Below are 21,498 nucleotides of genomic sequence, written 5' to 3'. Positions count from 1 at the left end.
GCAGTCTTAGCACTTTTATATCTACAGTTATACTATGTTTATCTGACTATTGGTTGCACAGGTCTACTTTTTCCTTTATGATTAGGGATATGAAATTTACAGACAAACTTGTGTGGTTAAGTCAAAGCTCCTGAGTCTCCTGGCACTTGTCTGCTTACCCTTCTATTCTCACTGGCATAAACTCAACTTTTATGTACAAGTACTACTCAACTGGTCCCAATTCTCCTATGTAAAGTGCAGATTCCTGCATCCTTGCCTTTGTTTCGTTATCCTGTGGACCTGAAACTGTTCTCCCTCAAGGCCATTGCTGTTGTGTGGGTGAGGAGTCATTGCCTTCCCCAGGAAATGATCCTTGCTTCACCACTCCCTTCTCTGCCCCGCCCCGCCTCCCTCTGCACCACCACAGCACTGCACACCCCACCCACCACTGTCCCCGGAACGCATCGTCAATGCAGTAAAAGGCCTAATACGCTTAGTGACCACAGCCACTGCATTTCATGCTGCTTGTCTAGACAAAATCCTAGAACTCCATTTCAACCCCAGGCAAAAAGGAATCTCTTTAATATCTACTCAATGTGTTCACTAGCACTAAATTGGGAAAGGAGTACATTAAGGCTGTATATTGTCACCCTGCTTATTTAACTTACTTGCAAAGTACATCATGAGAAACACTGGGCTGGAGGAAGAAGCACAAGCTGGAATCAAGATTGCTGGAAAAATATCAATAACCTCAGATATGCAGGTGACACCACCCTTATGGCAGAAAGTGAAGAGGAACTAAAAAGCCTCTTGATGAAAGTGAAAGAGGAGAGTGAAAAAGCTGGCTACAAACTCAACATTCAAAAAACGAAGATCATGGCATCTGGTTCCATCTCTTCATAGCAAATAGATGGGGAAATAATGGAAACAGTGACAGATTTTATTTTCTTGGGCTCCAAAATCTGCAACCATGAAATTAAAAGACGCTTGCTCCTTGGAAGTAAAGTTATGACCAACCTAGACAGCATATTGAAAAGCAGAGACATTATTTTGCTGACAAAGGTCCGTCTAGTCAAAACTAGGGGTTTTCCAGTAGTCATGTATGGATGTGAGAGTTGAACTATAAAGAAAGCTGAGTGCCGAAGAACTGATGCTTTTGAACTGTGGTGATGGAGAAGACTCTTGAGAGTCCCTTGGACTGCAAGGAGATCCAACCAGTCCATCCTAAAGGAGATCAGTCCTGAATATTTATTGGCAGGTCTGATGCTGAAGCTGAAACTCCAATACTTTGGCCACCTGATGTGAAGAACTGACTCAGTGGAAAAGACCCTGATGCTGGGAAAGATTGAAGGCGGGAGAAGAAGGGGACGACAGAGGATGAGATGTTGGATGGCATCACTGACTCGATGCACGTGAGTTTGAGGCAACTCGGGAGATAGTGAAGGACAGGGAAGTGTGGCGTGCTGCAGTTCATGGGGTTGCAGAGAGTCAGACGTGACTGAGAGACTTAACAACAATAAAGAGTGTCTTATATACTGTGAGACAGTTCAGTTTTGTTGGATCTGGTTTCTGTGTAAGCATGAAAAAGGCAAATTATGTATTAAATACCATATATCCTTACTGTTTCTCATAAGAGGTTAATGTTCTATTTAAAAATGTATTTTTTTTGAGAGATTACAACAAATAAAGCCTTTATTAACAGGCTGCTAAGGAAAATTTCAGTGTTTCCTTAAAAAAGCTGCTTTATTGATTTCAGTGGCAAATTTATAAAGTTAACATGTCTTGAACTATTCAAAACTATGATTCACATTATTAACAATGACAATTACATGTGTACAGTTAATATTGCACTCATACTGTACACAGAATTAAATAATCAGGGATTTTGAGTTTAAGATTAAAAACCATAATGCCTTGAAATGAATAGCATGATTACAAACAGGTATTATCTAAAAATACATATGTATATACTTTACAACACCTCCCTTTCTCTCTTCATTTGAAAACCTCATTTACGTCATTAACAATTTGTTTATAGTTTTAAAAATGCTTTTGTGATTTTCACATTTAACTGATTTAAAATGAATGCATCTTTAAAAATTTTAATGGTGAATTAACATCAATGCAAGTGTATTTAATACTGACCAATGTCTGTAATGTCAAAAAGCAAAATAAAGCAATCCTCTTAAATATGTATAAATATTTAAATATAGAAAGCCTCCATCAGTAGTCAAAATGGAGCATATTTAATGGTTGTATTGAAAAGTAAAAGCAGGCGATTCATGCCAGGGAAGATTTAAAAATGAGACTTTTCAAACAAACACTGCCTATGGGATAGCCTCATACTTTGATAATTTAAACCTAATTTTACTTATATAATAGAACTATTTAAAAAAATCACACCCACAAGTAAAAAATTGGTAATTTGTTTACAAAGTGCAATATCTCAGTACAGCAAATTCATCTCAAACAAAGAAACAGAGTATGTGTGGCTTCTTGGCCTTTAAAACTACCCCCCGTTTCTGTTTAGATGGCTACCATTTAGTTGTGATGTGTGGCACAAGAAGCCTACGTAATGAAGCGTGGGTCCCTAAATGCCTGCTATTAAGTAATTCCAACATGAGACCTGGAAAGTCAATATCTGATTGATGAGGTACAGATTATGTGAATAAAATTTATGACCTGGTACCAGTCAGTAATCCCAACACAAACTATTGCTTTGTAATGAATTCTGTATGGATTGCATATCTTTCAATAACTGAAGATTTTTCCTGCTTTTTTCTCCAGGTCTCGGTTTGGCAAAGTCCTTCTTATTTGTGGTCCCTGTGGTTGTAGAACGGCTGCTGCTGTTTCCTTCCTCATCAAGAGTCTTTCTGGTGGCTTTTAATTCCTTCTTCTGCTTCTCCAACTTTTGCTTCTCCAGCTATACCAAAAAACCAAGGCAAGAAAGAAAAAGGAAAGATTAATAAAAACATATGCTTGCAAAAACTGGTATTTTTAACTCTCATGCTAACTAAAACGCATATATATATTTTTTTCCCCTGGGTTTTTTTTAAAGCCTTCAAAAACCTATTGTACTAGTGTATAGTGACATCAAAACAAGAGGAGAAATCAATTCTGGTGCTACACCAGAAGTTAGGATAATGCTGCCAAATGCAGGACAGGGTGTGTGAGAAGCAAGAAGGTTTGGGGGAAGTCAAGGAGGAGGCAAAAACTCCCACACGGGTAATGGAAGACAAGAAGGATTTTAAATAAATGAGGAAGAGAAAGGCATTCTTGAAACTAGTCTGAGCAGAGAGAAGCATGTTCTGGATAGATGGAATGTAATGGTTATGTATTAGTACTATGAAAAGGATTTTTTAATTTTATTATCTCTCTTTTAGAATAATTTAATTTCAAAGAGGGAGCTTTATTTTTACTTTAGCTGTTGGCTAAAATAAATTGCTGCTGGTGTTTAATTAGAAAAAGGTAAATTTAATGTACAGAAAACATTAACCCTGGTAGTCCGGTGGTTAAGAATCTGCCTCCCAGTGCAGGGAACACAGGTTCAATCCCTGCTTCCTGGAAGCTTCCACATGTCTCGGGGCAACTAAGCCCGTGTACCACAGCTCCTGAGCCTGCACGCCATCATCACTGAGCCCACGCGCTGCAACCACTGGAGCCCACGGGTAGAGCCTGTGCTCTGCCAAAGAGAAGCCACCACCACGAGAAGCCCACGCACCACAACCCGCCAAAAGCAGTGAAGACCCAGTGCAGCCAAACACAGATAGAGAAATCTCTTTCATGTAAGAACATTAAATATATTCAGTACTTGGAAGATGTATTTCAGATGATAAAATCTACTCCAAGAGACTACAAGACAGTGTCTTCCTAGCCTGCTTAACACCAGTTCTTAATAACTAATGAACTGAATTAGTAAATATCTACAATAAGGAAATATTTCTTATAGCTATCTATGATACAATGTCATCAATATACTTGAAGGAAAGGGTTTTTTGTTCTGTTTTATTCTTGTTTTTTAATCATTAGAAATGGGTAAAGGAAAACAGTTACCTGGGCTTGATATTTTCGCACTTTAGTTATCTGATTGGCTTTTGCCTCCATCCTTCCCACTAACGCCTCCAGTTCACACTCTAAGTTGTCTTTCAGTTCAACAGTTGGTGATTCTTGGATAAGTTTTGCAAGCTGCTGGTGATCACTATATAAAACACAGAAGAGGGCTTCGTTTCCTATGTTACACGGCTAAGTCCACTACATCTCCCTCACCATGGGATCCCTGCTTTGCCCATTAAAACGTGACTCATTTTTTTTAAATAGAGCAAATTTCCTTATTATTAATGATAGTAAAGAAGTCCAAAAAGGGTACCAGAGGCCAAGGAAAAAGTTTAAAGCACTAATTATCTATCTCCCCCACAGAGCATTACATAATGTAGAAAAGGAAAGCCCAGAGAAGGATTCTTGTCCTTCACTCACTTCCTAACTTATCAGTTACATTTAGATAAATGTAACTAAACTTCTGGTCTTCAAAACATTTAACAGTAATAGAAAAGGGAGACACTTTGCCCAGAAGAGCTGTTATTTGTTAAAGTCCTAGTAACTTGTTGAGTGATTGGTAAAATGATTGTGTTCAGTAAATATTTCTTGAAGTATTTAAATATGATAGAATTATTAAAGTCACCAAGAAGTTAAAATGAGGTTTTACAATTAAATGAAATTAAAAAAAAAAAAAAAAGAAACAGTGAAACTCACAAGCTCATTTGCCCAAATTCATCTTGTAAAGTCTGTAGGACTTCAGACAGCTCTTCATTAACACTGCTAGAGGAGGGAGGTGTTGCTGACTTCTTGCTCTTCCCAGTTCGTGAAGACACTTGTTTTGCCAAAGGGATACTGCTGACTACGCGATCGTTGCACAAGACTTTGCTGTGTTGCTTCATTAGATGCAAGACATGCTGAACATTGGCTACCACTGCATGGCTGGGGCTGGTGGACTGAAGAAAAGAGAAGTAATTGAAGCCACATCTTCTGGAAAAATGTTTTTACCCCCTAACCTGGGTAAAAAGACTCTTTCCTTTCCCACAAAACCCCTATGATACAAACTTCCAACATTACAAGTGCATTTCCAGTCTGCGTCTTACGCTCCACCCTACTGGCATGCATGTGGCTTAGTGCCCACCTCTGTCAGTTATGGAAGAACATCCCAACTGTCTGTCCTCCTGTTCCCTGTCTCTTAACTCCACAGTGCTATCAGCTGTCCTCCTAAAATATTATTCTGGTCATGTTCTCCTATTTAACACAATCTGATCTTAGGCCCGCTGACTCTAAATGTACAAACTCCTCGCAGAGAAATCAAGGCCCTGTGGACACTAAGCTGCAACTTCGACACCTCAGCCTTATGTCCCAGTGTCTCCTACCTGCTCTGCACTCTTTCAGTAAACTGTACTTGCACATGCCATTTCTTTCATGTGCCAATAAAAAGAAAAGTACACAGTTCCTTATATGCTTTGTAAAGACTTTCTTAAAACCTCCAGTTCATTCATTGGTCTAGTCTCAGATGACCTATGGCATGTATCTCTATCACAGCATTTATCACAATAGATTGTTAACTGCATTTGCATGTCTATTTCATCTATTAAATAGTGTAAGTACTTCCAGGTGATAGAGACTTACCATATTTATTTCGCTGTCCTCTAGTAGGAAGCACTAAGTTCATGTCTGACATATAAACAGCAGCAAAAACCTGGCAGCCCTCTCAAAACATTTTTGTCTTTGAACACTAAACAACTGTCTCAATGTGCAATTTCAATGTATAAACAGACAGTTGGGCCAACTTGGCTCCATAAGCATCAGCTAGACAGACTGTTTAAAATGCAGATTCCTGGGCAGCACTCCCTACTCAATCAGTTCAGGGTCAAGGCTTAGAAATTTACATTTAAAATTTGCCAATTGATTCTGATCAGCCAGATTTGCAAACCACTCTGCTAAGTTAAACAGATGCTTTGTTTACCCTAGTTTTTATGGTTAGGTAGCAAATCGAATTTAGTAATTAAATTAAACACTTAAATTGGTATTAGCTTTCCTGGTGGCTCAGGTGGTAAAGAATCTGCCTGCAATGCAGGAGACCTGGGTTCAATCCCTGGGTTGGGAAGAGTCTCTGGAGGAGGGCATGGGTACCCACTGTAGTATTATTGCCAAGAGAATTCCATGGACAGAGGAGCCTGGCGGGCTACTATCGATGGGGTCACAAAGAGTTGGACATGACTGACTGTGTATATAATATACAAAGATGCATATACAACATCCAAGTGGGGTTTATTCTAGGGATGCAATGATACTTCAGTATGTGAAAATGAATCCATGTAATCCAGCATATCAATAAGGTGAGAAAGAAAAACCACATAACCATTATCACTTGAAAAAAAGCATGTGAAAAACTCCAATACCCATTAAGGGTATAAACTTTTAGCAAACTAGGAAGAGAGAGAAATTTCCTCAAGTTGATGAAGAGCATAGACAAAGAGCTTAAACCTAATATCATACTTATTGGTGAAAGACTGAATGCTTTCCCCTGAAGACCAGAAAAAGGCAAGGATGTCCACTCTCATCATTGTTACTTACAACATGATACAGGAAATCCTAGCCTGTGCAGTAACACAAGAGAAAAGTAAAAAGGTACGCAAATTAGAAAGGAAGAAATAAACTATCCTTATTTACATATGACATGATTTTTTACACAGAAAAGCTTCAGTTCAGTCGCTCAGTCATGTCCGACTCTTTGAGACCCCATGGATGCAGCACGCCAGGCCTCCCTGCCCATCACCAACTCCCGGAGTTTACTCAAACTCGTGTCCATGGAGTCAGTGAGGCCATAGAAAAGCTTAAGTAAATAATAATAATAAAAAAAAAATTCCTAGGACTAATAAGTGAATTCAGCAAGGTCACAGAATGTAAGATAAACATACAAAGCCCAAACATACTACTGATCATGTAGAAACAAGTTGAAACTCAACACAATTCACAACTGCTAAAAAAAACTGAATACAAATCTAACAAAACTGGTATGGGACTAATATGTTGAAAGGCCTGATGAAAGAAATCAATGATCTAAATAAATAAGAGATACACCATTCTCACGGCTATCAACAAGGATGTCAATTCTCCCTAACTAATACATTCCTATCAAAATCCCAGCATGACATATTTTTGGTAGAGAAGTTTAGTCTAAAATTCACATGGAAAGATGAAGTAGAAAAGCTTAAAGAATTTTGAAATTCTTTTTTGTTACTTTTCTGACCCTCCTTAAGATAATTTTATGTCTACTGAATTTAGAAATGAAAAAACTGTAACTTGTATTTGTCTTAAATTTCATTTTTTTCTAGCAATTAACTTTTATTGCATTTTACAAGTGTATTAGTTTATGACAATGTATAAATAAAAATAACTGGCCTTCACACTAGACAGTTTGGGATATACTCAAATTGATAGCACATTCTTAGCTGTTTGAATAATATTTCACAAAAAGCACAAATTATAACTTGTAGAGACCTCAGGGCACCTAAAACTATCACAACACTGTTATACTGGCTCTGTGGGAGAAGCCAAGGGTGGGATGATTTCAGAGAATAGCACTGAAACGTGTGTATTACCATTTGTGAAAGAGATCGCCAGTCCAAGTTCAACGCAACAAACGGGGCTTGCAAAGCCAGTGCACTGGGACAACCCAGAGGGACGGGATGGGGAGGGAGGGGGGTCTGGGATGAGGGACACATGTACACCCATGGCTGATTCATGTCAAATGTATGGCAAAACCACTACAATACTGTAAAGTAATTAGCCTCCAATTAAAATTTAAAAAGTTGAAAAAATGATGACTTTGGGTTGAAAACCCTATCTTTGAACCTGCCCTGTTCAATCTATTAATGACGTCAATGGGAATTACCAAAGATAAGCAAATTAAATTTGGGGATAATACAAATACAACAGAAAACTGAACTAATCTAACATGGGTTCAGTTCAGTTCAGTTCAGTCGCTCAGTCGTGTCTGACTCTTTGCGACCCCATGAATCACGCATGCCAGGCCTCCCTGTCCATCACCAACTCCTGGAGTTCACTCAAACTCACGTCCATCGAGTCCGTGATGCCATCCAGCCATCTCATCCTCTGTCGTCCCCTTCTCCTCCTGCCCCCAATCCCTCCCAGCATCAGAGTCTTTTCCAATGAGTCAACTCTTCGCATGAGGTAGCCAAAATATTGGAGCCTTAGCTTTAGCATCAATCCTTCCAATGAACACCCAGGACTGATCTCCTTTAGGATGGACTGTTTGGATCTCCTTGCAGTCCAAGGGACTCTCTAGAGTCTTCTCCAACACCACAGTTCAAAAGCATCAGTTCTTTGGTGCTCAGCTTTCTTCATAGTCCAATTCTCACATCCATACATGACCACTGGAAAAACCGTAGCCTTGACTAGACGGACCTTTGTTGGCAAAGTAATGTCTCTGCTTTTCAACATGCTATCTAGGTTGGACATAACTTTTTTCCTAAGGAGTAACCGTCTTAGTGACATGAAATCTATTGTTGTAAATTTTACTCAGTGGGGTTTTTTCTGCTCTCAGGGATACATATAGATGATGATGAACTTTTGAAGATAGCTTTATTTTTATTCTTACCTTCTTCTAGGTTACTAAATGTTTTTCTTCAGTGATTCATGATAAGATGTGCTTTGTGAGTTCCTTAACCACTTCACTCCATTGCTTCCTAAACTGAATATAGGCCTCTCAATTTGTGACCAGCACAGAATAGAGTGTCATGTTCTGGAGGTCTAGGAATTCAGCCTAGTATCTAATTCATGTTACAGGGAAGCCTAACATCCCTTTCACTCATTAATTCCAGAGTCAACTAAAGTTGACTTTTACTCAGGTCTTTTACTTAGTCTTAGCATCAGCCTTTCTAGGTCCTATATTTGTGGAATTGATTTTTTTACACAGAATTTTTAATTAAATGAAGCACACTATAGGAGTTGATTCACCCTTTGCCAACAAAGGTCCATCTAGTCAAGTACTTTGGCCACCTCATGCGAAGAGTTGACTCATTGGAAAAGACTCTGATGCTGGGAGGGATTGGGGGCAGGAGGAGAAGGGGACGACAGAGGATGAGATGGCTGGATGGCATCACTGACTCAATGGACGTGAGTCTGAGTGAACTCCGGGAGTTGGTGATGGACAGGGAGGCCTGGCGTGCTGTGATTCACGGGGTCGCAAAGAGTCAGACACGACTGAGCGACTGAACTGAACTGAAGCATTTCCAAGTAAAGCCTTATAGAAACGTGAAGGGCTGTCTGAGGTATAATGAGGTTTCATCAGTAGTGTGTTTGGACAGAGTCTAGGACCATTATGCTGAATGTTTACATAATGAAAACATTGGACGGGGAACTGTTATTAAATGGGTTCCAAATATAACTGAACATCAGACTGAGACTGGGCACCAATTAAATATACTTTCTAGGCCCCACACCTAAACAATTCTGATTTAGTAGAATTGTGGTGAGGCTTCATAATCTGCTTTTTCAAATGCACAGTCAATGATTCTGATACAGCTGGTCATCCTTTAAGAAACTGTTTCCAGCCCAACTCAGAGATTCTATGGCAAAGCAGAACCATGGTTAGGAGCAACAGATGACAAGAAAAAAAGTAGGTCAAAAGGTATCTGCAATCCAAGAAGAGGTTAATAAATTTAGGGTAAAGGACAGCCAATGGCAAAATTTTTAAGGAATGATTTGTGCCACGTACATCTATAAAGGACAAGTGGAAAAGCTAGGAAATTGTTCCTTCCCCAAGCTTTCACTGAGAATTTACTGTGGGTTAAAGTAAATAAATAAAATGTATTCCTCAAGCCTCTGAAACTCACTATCCAGAGTTCGGTATTCAAGGTATTGAAACAGCCAGCAACACAAACATTAATGAAAAAAGTGGTATAAACTAATACAATGTTAAGCACTTCTTAGAAATCATCCAGTACTTGCTGATATTTGACAAAATTACCATCTCCACATTTTTAAGCACTAAAGGAACTTAAGATTCAAGTCTATGTGTGGCTGCTTCTCCGAGAATCAATCCTTAAGCAATAAGCATGTGAAGACAAAGAGGACGTGACTTCTTTTCACTTAAATGTCTTCAATCTATACCTAAATACAAATCAACAGAGCTGATATGAAAATTCTGGTGCTACAAATATACAGTTTCCCATTTCCTTTCCTAACCATAACCATACCTTCACCAAACCAGGGTCTCTGCTTTTGTTCATTACTTCCTTCCACATACACTCCACCTGCTTTAAAGTGTCCCACCGAGCCTTCCCCCTGTTCCCCAGTCCTATAAAACTTTCTTCCATCTCCTTCTTACAACACTAGGATCCCTTGGTAAAAAAGCAGAATAAGTTTTCACCATTTATAGGTATACAGGCAAATGAGTGGATTTAATTCAAAGATCTAAGTTGTACAAAAAAATTCAGAGTTCAACCAACTCACCTTTCCAGCTACAAATGGCATATCACCCAAGCATAATCGATAATGTGGCTGTACAGCAAAATAGTTCCTAGAACCCTTCTGCATGGAAGAGAAAAAAGGAAAGAACTTTTACTCACATGACGGTAAGAGCTGCCTATATAAGACTAACCTGCAACTTCACATAACTGTTGGGCTCCTGCTTGTTTTATCTCTACTGGCATTACGGCCAGTGCTCCTCATAATACTTTTCAACACACATCTTACCCCAAGGAAAGGCTAAGAAAGAAAAAAAATAGTACCTGACAAAACAGCAGTTAGTGTCAGTAGAAATTCTCTGTGTGTCTATATGCATGTACATACGTATACACACACACAAACTTTCAAGAGCAAAGGGTAATTAATGCAATACTGAATAATAACTAATATTTGTGCAGTGCTACGTAGTTCTAAAATGTTTTCATATTCATCATCTCACTGTTAGGGTTAAAATTTAGAAGGTATTACTTATCCCCATTTTCCCAATGAAGAAACTTAGAATGAAACAGATTTTACTCATCCAAGATTGACGGACCACATGGTTTATGAGTACTTTCACATAAACTATGCCTAGCAATAAACAGTACCTTATGGTTCTTTTTTCATACCTTTTCTGGTGGTTTTGACTTCTTTTTTTTAATTCTTTTTGTATTGGGAACACATGAAGTTGCCTTATCTTCATAGATAAGTCTATTTACTTCTAGACCAGTCTGCAACTAGGAAAAACATGAGAGCCTAAAGTTAATATTGAAGAAATAAAAGTTATGACTCAATGCCACGTAAAGGCCTACACAAAACCTACAGCACTGTCATACAGTACAGATTAAAAAACACATCACAGCTGTGTAACTGTGTCTTGTCATAGCTATGTAACTATGCCTTGAGTCAATCTGTGAACATGTGTCCACAATTTTAAATCAATACCACGCTCTCATTTTATCTTGAAGTACTGTCCTATAATTTGTCCTTTGACTTAGCCTGGCTCCTTTTAGTTCTTTATTTGAGGTTGGTCTTTAAATTTTATCTAACAAGTTAAAGCCAATATTTCTAACTCAACCAACGTTTCAGTATTTTCTTCTTTTCATACACAGCATGTACAACAGTGCTAGACACAAAGCAGCTGGACAACAAAGCACAATCTTCCTCTTTTAAAAGCTCATACGCTTAATGTAAGAAAAAGGAACTGGAAATCTATGTCCAAAGGAACTGGAAGGTATGTCAGAGAATGTAATTAAGCCCTTTTCTCTAGAAGCTTGCTGCTGCTAAGTCACTTCAGTCGTGTCCGACTCTGTGCGACCCCATAGACGGCAGCCCACCAGGCTCCGCCGTCCCTGGGATTCTCCAGGCAAGAACACTGGAGTGGGTTGCCATTTCCTTCTCCAATGCATGAAAGTGAAAAGTGAAGGTGAAGTCGCTCAGTCGTATCCGACCCTTAGTGACCCCATGGACTGCAGCCTACCAGGCTCCTCCATCCATGGGATTTTCCAGGCAAGAGTACTGGAGTGGGGTGCCACTGCCTTCTCCATCTAGAAGCTTAGTAACTACATTAATTTAATACAGTGAAAATGAAAGTGAAAGTGAAGTCGCTCAGTCGTGTCCGACTCTTTGTGACCCCATGGACTGCAGCCTACCAGGCTCCTCCATCCATGGGGTTCTCCAGGCAAGAGTACTGCAGTGGGGTGCCATTGTCTTCTCCAGGAGATCTTCCCAACCCAGGGATCGAACCCAGGTCTCCCGCATTTCAGGAAGACGCTTTAACCTCTGAGCCACCAGGGAACTGCAGCAATTTAATACAGTAGAAATTCCATAGGCAACTACTAAGGATTTCAAAAAGGGCTGCTGTTTTCAACCTTTCCTTAAAAAATATAATTACATACATATGTACGTGTGTGTGTTGTCTTGAACGGTGGTTTTCAAACCTATGAAACAAAATTGTCTGAGTTTTTGAGAAAAATTCCGATCATCACACTGCTTCACCTATCCCACCTGGTGACCATGGCATGGGATAAAAATCCAGGGCTAGGAATGAGCAGAGTTCATTTTCCTCATATGGTGGCTTTAGTGAATTAGTACAGGTCACCAACTATTGGGCAGCCCACTACCTTCACTACTGACCTGGTGTCTGGAGGCACCAAAGAAGAGAAGCTCTTATAAGATGGGATTACTGAATGAGGCTTTCAAACATTTCCAATGGTGACTGATGTGAAGTTTTATATGATTGTAAAGTTTTATATGATTATGTGTATAGATTCTGGTATTTTTTGGTCTATTGATTAAAAAAAAAGCTGGCTGAAAGTCCACAACTGGAAAAACCCTAAAGAATTGCTCAGCTTTTACTATCTGCCTATAAAAAAGTTTAAATTTTTCACATGAAGCTAAGTCTGCAAATTTATATACTGGACCATTCTGAAATATAAATAATCAAAGCAGTGCACATCTACATCTATTTATACATAAAGAATAGCAGGAAATGTGAGGAGCCTATCTGCTTACATTTCAACTTACCTGGGCTGCCTTAGCTTGCATTCGTTTCCTTTCTTGTTCTTCCTGACGGAGTTTTGCTTCCAACTCTTGCATTTTTTTCTAGTGATAAAAATATTAAAAGTGGTAATAGTGAAGAGAGTTTCAATGTGTTTTTGTTAAATTTTAATATAAGCAACATAGGGAAGTGTAAAATTTTAGCATGGTAAATATAAGCCTGTGAGTTCACCCTAGTAATGGCTCTGGGCTTGCCAGTGTCCATGACTCTGCCTTAAGACTTAACAGAATTACGAGCGAAATCCATGGCCAAAGAACACAGCCTCCGTATGAAGGCCTATAGGCTACATGGAAGTTGGATCTGGAACCTTACAGTCTCAGTGGTATTAAGTACTTCCCAAATCAATCAATTAAAAGTAAAATTAGTTCAGAGAAAAACTTAAAGTGATACAAGACTTAAGGATACTGAAGAACATTTCATCTGTCAATATTTTCAAAAAGAACTCTTTCCTTAGGTACACTACTATTGTGAAATGTGAACTTTCTCTCCAAATTTATGTTTCTTCCTTAAAAAAAAAAAAAAAAACCTCCTATGTGTTTCTTTGCTATAAGGTCACTTTTTTCCTATAAAATATCTAGTATTATAAAATGACCAATTTTACAAAAGAACCAATATTATGCACTGGTGAGGAAGAAATTTTCACTGACTTCTGCAAGGGCCTGCATTGTGGTAAGCTTGTTATACTCCTGTTCCAGAAGGTCCAATTTTTCAAGCTGGTTTTGAACATGTGTTTGATCATGTTGTCGTTCTCTTTCCAGGGAGACCTGGGAAACAATATTAAATATAACATGAAAATATAGCATAATCATCTGACAAAAAACTGAAAAAAACCAATACAGAGTATAAAAGGCTACTTGTCTTTTCACAGAACTACTTAGATACTGCAGAGAAATTCTAGGAAAACAGTATTAAGATGAAACCATAGAAATGTTAACAAATACAAGTGAAATCTTCTTATCATATACTATCATAACATGTGGTTCTATACACTGATAATACTCTTGACAGTATTCACGACACACAGGCTGCACACAAATACTTGTAATTTGTCTGGTTTTCTTAAACGGTTTTAATTAAGGCACTAGTCATGGTTTTGGCATCTACCATTTATACTTCCTCTGAATTCTATGCAAAGCATCCATCATTTTTTCTTTTCTGAGGTTTATGGTTAAGGATTTGAAGACTGCCACCTATCAGATTTCATGACTGTCAGTCACAGGATAAACTAGAATAATTAAACTAGAATAAGAAGTGGAAATATGCTAAATTGAAGTATACAGATAAAAAGTCCAAACACTAAGCATTTGAACTTGTAAACAGTGTATCTTCATATACAAGTCAGCAATAGGCATCATACTAACAGAAATTTGAATATGACAAAGTAATACAAAATAATACATTTCTCAGGAATTTGTGTGAACTACCAATTTCCTCCTACCCACCTTAGTGGATAGTAACTGTCCTTAAAATACATTAAGTTAAAAATTGGCACAAATCACATTTTTTCAGTACTGGAACCATTCTTATTAAATGAATTATTCAAAGTTTACTGACGAAAATAGAGCTTAATTCAAAGACATATTTATGTATAATAGATGTATTAGTCAAGACATCTCACTACCGTTTTATAGGTGCTTTCTAACCTGTGAACTGAAATATCCTAATAAAGAGAATTACTATATTGCTTACTGAACATGCTTGGCTATTTCCAATCATGTGGCAGATCACCTCCTTCCCCACTCCAACTATCACATAAAAATGTTAGACCCAACTGGAAATAAGAATATAAGGTCACAATAAACTCACTGGCATAGTAAAGAGAACTATAATATAATTCACACTAAAGAACTGCTGAAACATTCTCTTAAATACTGTCATGCAATCAAGTATTTCTTTTAGGTCTAATATCTCCAACTATGACTAAAGGCTAACTGAGGTGGAAAGCATTCAATTTTTTTCACACTGCAGAGTGTCCAACAAAATATTCAATTTCTGTATAACAAAATTAAGATGCTAAAAAAGTATTCATGATGAATTCAAATTCTAGATTTATAATAGGAAAATGAGGCATGTTTTAAAAAATATATTTGAGGCTGATGTTGAAGATGTTCTCTCACAAATGTATAAGTTATTTATACCTCTGATATGACAGAACAAAATATTTTTGCTAAAGTAACAACTGTGAAGAGCTTTTCAGAGTATAAAGAACTTTGAAACATGCTTCCTGACTTGAGTCTTTTAAACAAAATGCAAGAAGCAGAGAGGTACATAATATGCTTGTTTATGCTTTTTATAATGTACAAAGAAGTTAACATGATTTGAAAATACAAGTGACAGTATTTTTTCAATATAAGTAAACCTCTACCAAACACAACAACAACGAAAGAGAACAATCAAATCTTCAGACACTATAACCGATCCCAAGTAATTTCAGTCCTGGGCTATTATACCATCCCAAAGGAGAAGCTATAGAGAATATGTCAGTGTGTATGAGGGTCATCCAAAAAGCAAATTCTTCTTTACAGCTTTGCTGAAAGAAAAAAAAAAAAAAAACACTTTTCTCTCAAAGTTTCCACTAGCAGTTTTTCAAAATGACAGCTACTATTACCTTTTAAGATAGACAGAGAACTGATTATTTGTAACAGCACCGTTAGTCCTCACTGAGTAAAAAGGTCTTTATATCCACCTAATTTTCTCTATAGCTAACTTTTCTTGACAATGACTCTGTGAAGTAACAAACCTGTTTCTCTAATACAGATGTCCTCTCCATTTCTGCATGCTTTATCATGTTCCGCATGTATTCCAATTGTTTTTCTAAAAGATTACATTTATTTTCTGCAGCTAACAACTGAGATGTCAGTTCTAAAAAGAAAAACAGAAATTAGCTCACGCACAGGACAGTTTAACAATCTGTTTAACATGAATCTACAGTATATATAATAAACATTTTCCAGTACCTCAGGAAGCGTTTTCAGAGGACCTAAGTCATTCACTTTCTGTATGTTAGTCTAATCGGCCTTGCATTCAGATAATAATTTTAATGCAGGACATCAGCACTTGTTCCTCAAAATGCACTCAAATATGATGCAGTTTTGTAATGCTAGAAGACACTAAGCACTAGAAAACACTAATGTGGAATTTCTTTTAGAGTAATTTTTTAAAGAGTAATTTCATAATACTTATTTTGATAGTGTTTTATTTCCCTCATAATTAAACAAACCTTGATTGTGCTTTGATTCCTCGTTCTTTGAATTTTCCCTTTCTTGTATCTGTTCATCCAATACTTTCTTATATTCAATCGTTTCCTTAGACAAGGTTTTCACACTTTCTTCTGCCTGAATCCTTTCAAGTTCTAAACGTCGAATTTTATCTTGAAGATTCTTCAGAGCAGAAAATATAGCTGTCAAATACAAATATGGATATTATAAGATACTATCCGTGGAGAAGTTTACTGAATAAGAATAAATTCATCTAAATAAAAAATAAAATTGATGGAGGATAATTGTTTTTAAAAAATCTCTTTAAAGACATCTTGTGAATCTCTGAAATGCTGCCATGGTAAAAACATTTCAAGGATTTTATAAAATGGTAAAAATATTTAGCTAATCATACAAAAGCCACGAACTGTGCTAAGGAATATTATTAACTACCAATCTTTTGTTTTACTAATAAGATCACATGAAGAATCCAATTATAGAGTAAAAAACAGTTAAGCACAAAAACTGGAGAAGGAAATGGCAAACCACTCCAGTATTCTTGCCTGGAAAATCCCGTGGATAGAGGAGCCTGGTGGGCTACAGTCCACGGGGTTGCAAAGAGTCAGATATGACTGAGCACACACATACAAGCACAGAAAGGACTATTTTTTTGATCTCCAAAAAACCCTAAGCACTCTGCCCCTCAAAACGCTTCTAATTATAATACATATTCACTGTAGAAGGCAAATACAACAAAGAGAAGAACTACTACCAAGAGATAATGACTATCAATTTTGGTCATTACTTAAGAGATTATTTCCCTGTGATCAGTTAGGAGTTGAAAAACAAAGTTATTAGATCAAAGACTATTTATATTTAAAGGTTCCTGAATAGAGCAAAATACCTTAAAAAAAAAAAAGGCTGTATCAATTTACACTTTTATCAGAAGTACCTGTATTTGCCAATACAGACCATTATTAATTACAAGGTCACTGCCATTCTGATTAAGAAACCCAGGGTACTCCATTTATTTTATTTTGCATTTCTATTAAAAATTTAAATATTGTGATATATGAATTTCATATAAACCTAAGTTCCTATATATCATACAGCAGTGTTAACAATATTCAATTATTTTTATTCTTTTCTTGCTTGAAAATGAAAGTATTTAAGATTATATGAATTTCCTTCCAACTACTACAATCCATAAGTTTAGTACTTCTCCATGTCAATCTATAGGTACATTTCTAGAACTCCATCTTTATACATACTTGTCTATGAACTTTCTATTCCACTAATGTCTATTTCTGTACCAGCTGCACACTTCCTATTTTTACAGCTCTACAATCTGTTACTAGTTGATATGGTGAGGCCATCCTTTATCTGAGTGAAGCTTTCTATTAAAAGAAAAAGTGCCCTTCTCACACATTATTCTTTAAGTGATATTCATAATACTAAAGTTTCCACTGAGGAACACTGCACAGCTCTATTCAGGTCTTCAAGTATTCTCTTAGCAGAGCACACAGAACAAGCCTAGGCTGATATACCACAGGGGACTCTGCTACCACAGCCTCCTTCCCAGGCCAGGGAGCTGGGCTATTCCAGTTCCTTTTCTCCAATTAGACTTCCAAAGGAAGTCACTTCATCTGGGCCTAAAGTTTTTATCTACAGTTGCTACCTGGATTTAAAATCCCAACTTCTCCCCACAGTTCAGTCGCTCAGTCATGTCTGACTCTTCGCGACCCCATGAATCGCAGCACGCCAGGCCTCCCTGTCCATCACCAACTTCCGGAGTTCACTCAGACTCATGAGCATAGAGTCGGTGATGCCATTTTCCCCTACTGTACCCTAATACCTAAGGCTTTTATACGGTATCAAGACTCCTAATAGTGTCTCTGAGGCTTTCAGCCTTAAATTCATTGTATTTCTGGCACCTACGTATTTCTTTCTTGCTTTAAAGCTGGGTTTTATTTACTTTGTTATACATTTGTCTATTACACTATTGTCTGACAGTAATACTGCCATCATCCTTTTTATTTGCTATGCTCCTTACTTGTCTCTGCCAACTTTTCACTTTTAATCTGTGTCATTCTGTTTGAGCATAAATTGACTTTTGAGTTGTTTTTTCAAACACAGTCACACTTGTCATCCTATGTGATAAAGGTCGCCCTACTTTTTCACTGTATTTTATGTTTTCTAATTTCATTTCCTTGGCTTTCTCATTATTTTATTTTACTATAAGTATAGTGAACTGTTTGTGTTATTCACCTCTTTTCCTGGTAATTTCCTCTTACATCAACATGGCTGTAACTATAATTGATGTGTTCGTTTAGTATCCTCTCACAAACCTGGCCACCACTGACTGACCTACAAGGGCACTCAAATGAAGCCCAGACAACGGCTCTCTTCTTGGGATTTTTGGACTCTGGTCCAAAAAGGTGAAGTTAACTTAAAACTCAAGTTTTAGTAGCCATGTTTCCCGATATATGGAAAAAGTGAGTCTGTGGCTAGAGAGTGAAGTTAGCTATAAGAATTAAAAACAAAAAACAAAACAACAAACAAACAGATGGAGAGAAACTATTGGCCATGTCTGAGTACCTGGTTTCCAATGTTCTTAAAGCCCATCTGTGTATCTGCCATTCTTTTCTTGGTTGTTCAATCCTTCCTTGCACGTTTGTAAACCAAAAAGATTCCTCTTTGCCAAAGCTAATTTCATACTGGGAATTTCTTATAACTTAAGTTTTTATTGGCTGCTTTTTCCATTCTAAGTTTTATTAAATAAATCTAGTACTGTGAAGACAAAAAATGATTTTATTCTACCAATGACCTATATTTAAAAATATATAAAAACCTAAGTTCATATGCACACACATCCCTGAAAACATTTTCAATGTCAAAAATGAAATTTTACACAAAGAGTTCATGTAAGAAATATGACAAACTTTTATTCCATCTATTTATTTTCCAGTTAAAAAACTGGGTTTTTTTGATCCAGACGATTAAATAATTTACATTATTAAGACTTACATCTTCACTTTAAGAGTTAAAAGAAAAACATTCTAGGTGACAAAATGATTGGTCTTGTTTTTCTTTTCTTGTAGAAAAGTATGAGTGAACTCTTGTACCACTGCATCATTTATGTTCAAATAACTACATTACCTAGAAAGACCCTTGAGTGAAAAATATTTTATGTAGAAAAGAATAATGAAAAATTCAGAGATTTTTAACTTCATATATTTACTGGGAAGGGATACAGTGGAAATACATTTCTAGAACAAGAAGTATATTCAAATACTGAAAGATGGAAAAGAGTGACATATTGAAATACAATGTCATACTTATTTGCTTTATTTTCACAAACAGACCTTTCACAGCAAACACTAGATTTAAATTTTTTATCCTTTTCACCCTCAGTAACCTGAACACACATCTGAAATATTAAATACATTTTGGATAGCTGAGTATGAGAGAAAACTGGAAACCTTAGCATTAAAGACAGATATTGAGTTCTCCTTAAACTTTACTTCATCATCTCTGAAATGTGAACTCCATATTGGAAAGACAGAACCTATTATTCATAATTGAAACTCCAACGCTACATACTCTGTATGGTACCTAGGTGGTATGCAGATAATGTTCAACAAACGTATCTAGGAAAGTCTCCATGATTAATTTAAAACTAGAAACAAATGGCAGCAACCTCTTGAATTCTTTTATTTAACAAGATTAAACCTCCTATTACTAATTTATAATTCATTCCATTTGCCTAAGACAGGCAGTGATTCCCTTCCTTTGCTGCATTTTCTCCTGCACTATTTGGTGAGCTTTAAAAAATCCTAATGCCCAGAACATAACCCATAAAAACAAGTAAACTAAAAATATCAAAGGACATTTGGAATGAAAGCTATGGATCCAAGAAGATCCTCAGGTGGTTCTAACATGGAAAAGTTTGAAAACTCTCTAGTAACATCTAGGAGCACCAAAAAACACAAAGACTTTCTCCTCTTTACAATCCCAGTTTGTTACTCATTCATAACTTGGGGTGCATGAGGGGTGCATTAAGCCTAGCAGATCTCAGCATCACCTCATTAACAACAAAGTTGGGTCTACTGTTATCTAGAATATTTCTATCACTAATGTATCAGCATGTTTGCTATAGCTTAAGTAGGGTGAGGGGGAGACCCAAATCACTAGTACACATTTTTCGATTTCCCAAGTATTTTTCTGTCTTGGTATCTCTCTAGCCTTTTGGCTATTTCCACTTTTTAGTTCACCATTTAAACAGCGCTCTTTTCCAGTACGCTTTTCCCTCTCTACTCTCTCTCCAGAGAAATCCTTCCATACACATGGCGTCATTCACTGTTGTATACCTGTTCATGTCTGAGTTCATCAGTGCAGAGTTCTCTTACACTACACTTATATTTTCCTTTGCTTACTAGTCACCTCCACTTAACTCACAGGCATCTCAAATTTGATATAGCCAAAATTAAATTATCTTTCTTGGAAAGATCCCAGTTTTCCTATAATCTGTCTTAATCACACCATCGTTTATCCACAACAGAAATCTTGGATTCAAAGATTGCTCCTTCTTCATTGCCCACATCAAAAATATGGATAAATCTCCCAATCTCCATTCCAACAGGCATTGTTTCAGTTTAATTTCTGATCAAAATTTCAGTCCAACAAACATTTACAGAGCACTCTGTAAGATAAAGGAGAAAGTTACAAGTCCTTGCTTTCAAGGAGCTACTATCTAGTTTCTGGAAAGAGAAGCTATTATGTACTCTTCCTACCTCTGGTAAAAAATATTTACAGAAACAAACATTACTCTGCATGTACTCATCATCTTTATTATGTTGCTTCTCAAAGCACAGCATATGGCCCTATGGTGGGGGGGTGCTTATTACCAGGTCTGTGAGATCACTGTATTTGTGAGATCTGTGAGATCACTAGTGTTTGTTTCCATTATACTATTAATACTGAGATTTTAATATTTACTCTTTCCACTGTGTTGATATTTGTAAAGATGATGCAAAAACAATGCTGGGTAAAATTGTTAATTTTAGCACAAATCAAGGTCCTGGCACTATAGTTTTGGCATTGTACTTTTCACCACTGCTCCCAGTAACAAAAAACAAAGTCGTGTGTTTATTGCCCTTGATAAAGCAGTGAAAATCAAATCTCAAGCCTTGAGTACACATCCACTTAATATTGCGTAAAATACATAACACATCTGGAAAGTACATAACA

The 21,498-nt window shown here is 37.0% G+C and overlaps 1 protein-coding gene across 3 annotated transcripts in view; it reads right to left on the bottom strand.

The window, feature by feature from the left end:
* Nucleotides 1–1,703: 1,703 nt before the first annotated feature.
* CEP57 (centrosomal protein 57) overlaps nucleotides 1,704–21,498 on the bottom strand; it is a 41,601-nt gene continuing 21,806 nt past the window's right edge. For all 3 annotated transcript variants that reach the window (XM_070384303.1, XM_005899499.3, XM_070384302.1), the window contains 9 exons: nucleotides 16,272–16,451; nucleotides 15,792–15,913; nucleotides 13,699–13,815; nucleotides 13,018–13,095; nucleotides 11,121–11,228; nucleotides 10,498–10,575; nucleotides 4,729–4,967; nucleotides 4,033–4,177; nucleotides 1,704–2,902 (listed from right to left, as the gene is read on the bottom strand). In XM_070384303.1, coding sequence (XP_070240404.1) covers nucleotides 2,672–2,902; nucleotides 4,033–4,177; nucleotides 4,729–4,967; nucleotides 10,498–10,575; nucleotides 11,121–11,228; nucleotides 13,018–13,095; nucleotides 13,699–13,815; nucleotides 15,792–15,913; nucleotides 16,272–16,451 — 1,298 coding nt within the window. In that variant the 3' untranslated portion in view covers nucleotides 1,704–2,671. The remainder of the gene's footprint in view (nucleotides 2,903–4,032; nucleotides 4,178–4,728; nucleotides 4,968–10,497; nucleotides 10,576–11,120; nucleotides 11,229–13,017; nucleotides 13,096–13,698; nucleotides 13,816–15,791; nucleotides 15,914–16,271; nucleotides 16,452–21,498) is intronic.

The sequence above is a fragment of the Bos mutus genome, chromosome 15 (assembly GCF_027580195.1).
Source record: "Bos mutus isolate GX-2022 chromosome 15, NWIPB_WYAK_1.1, whole genome shotgun sequence".
NCBI classification, from domain to species: Eukaryota; Metazoa; Chordata; class Mammalia; order Artiodactyla; family Bovidae; genus Bos; species Bos mutus.
Note: the sequence above shows the minus strand (reverse complement) of the source record. Positions and strands in the feature narration are given on the sequence as shown.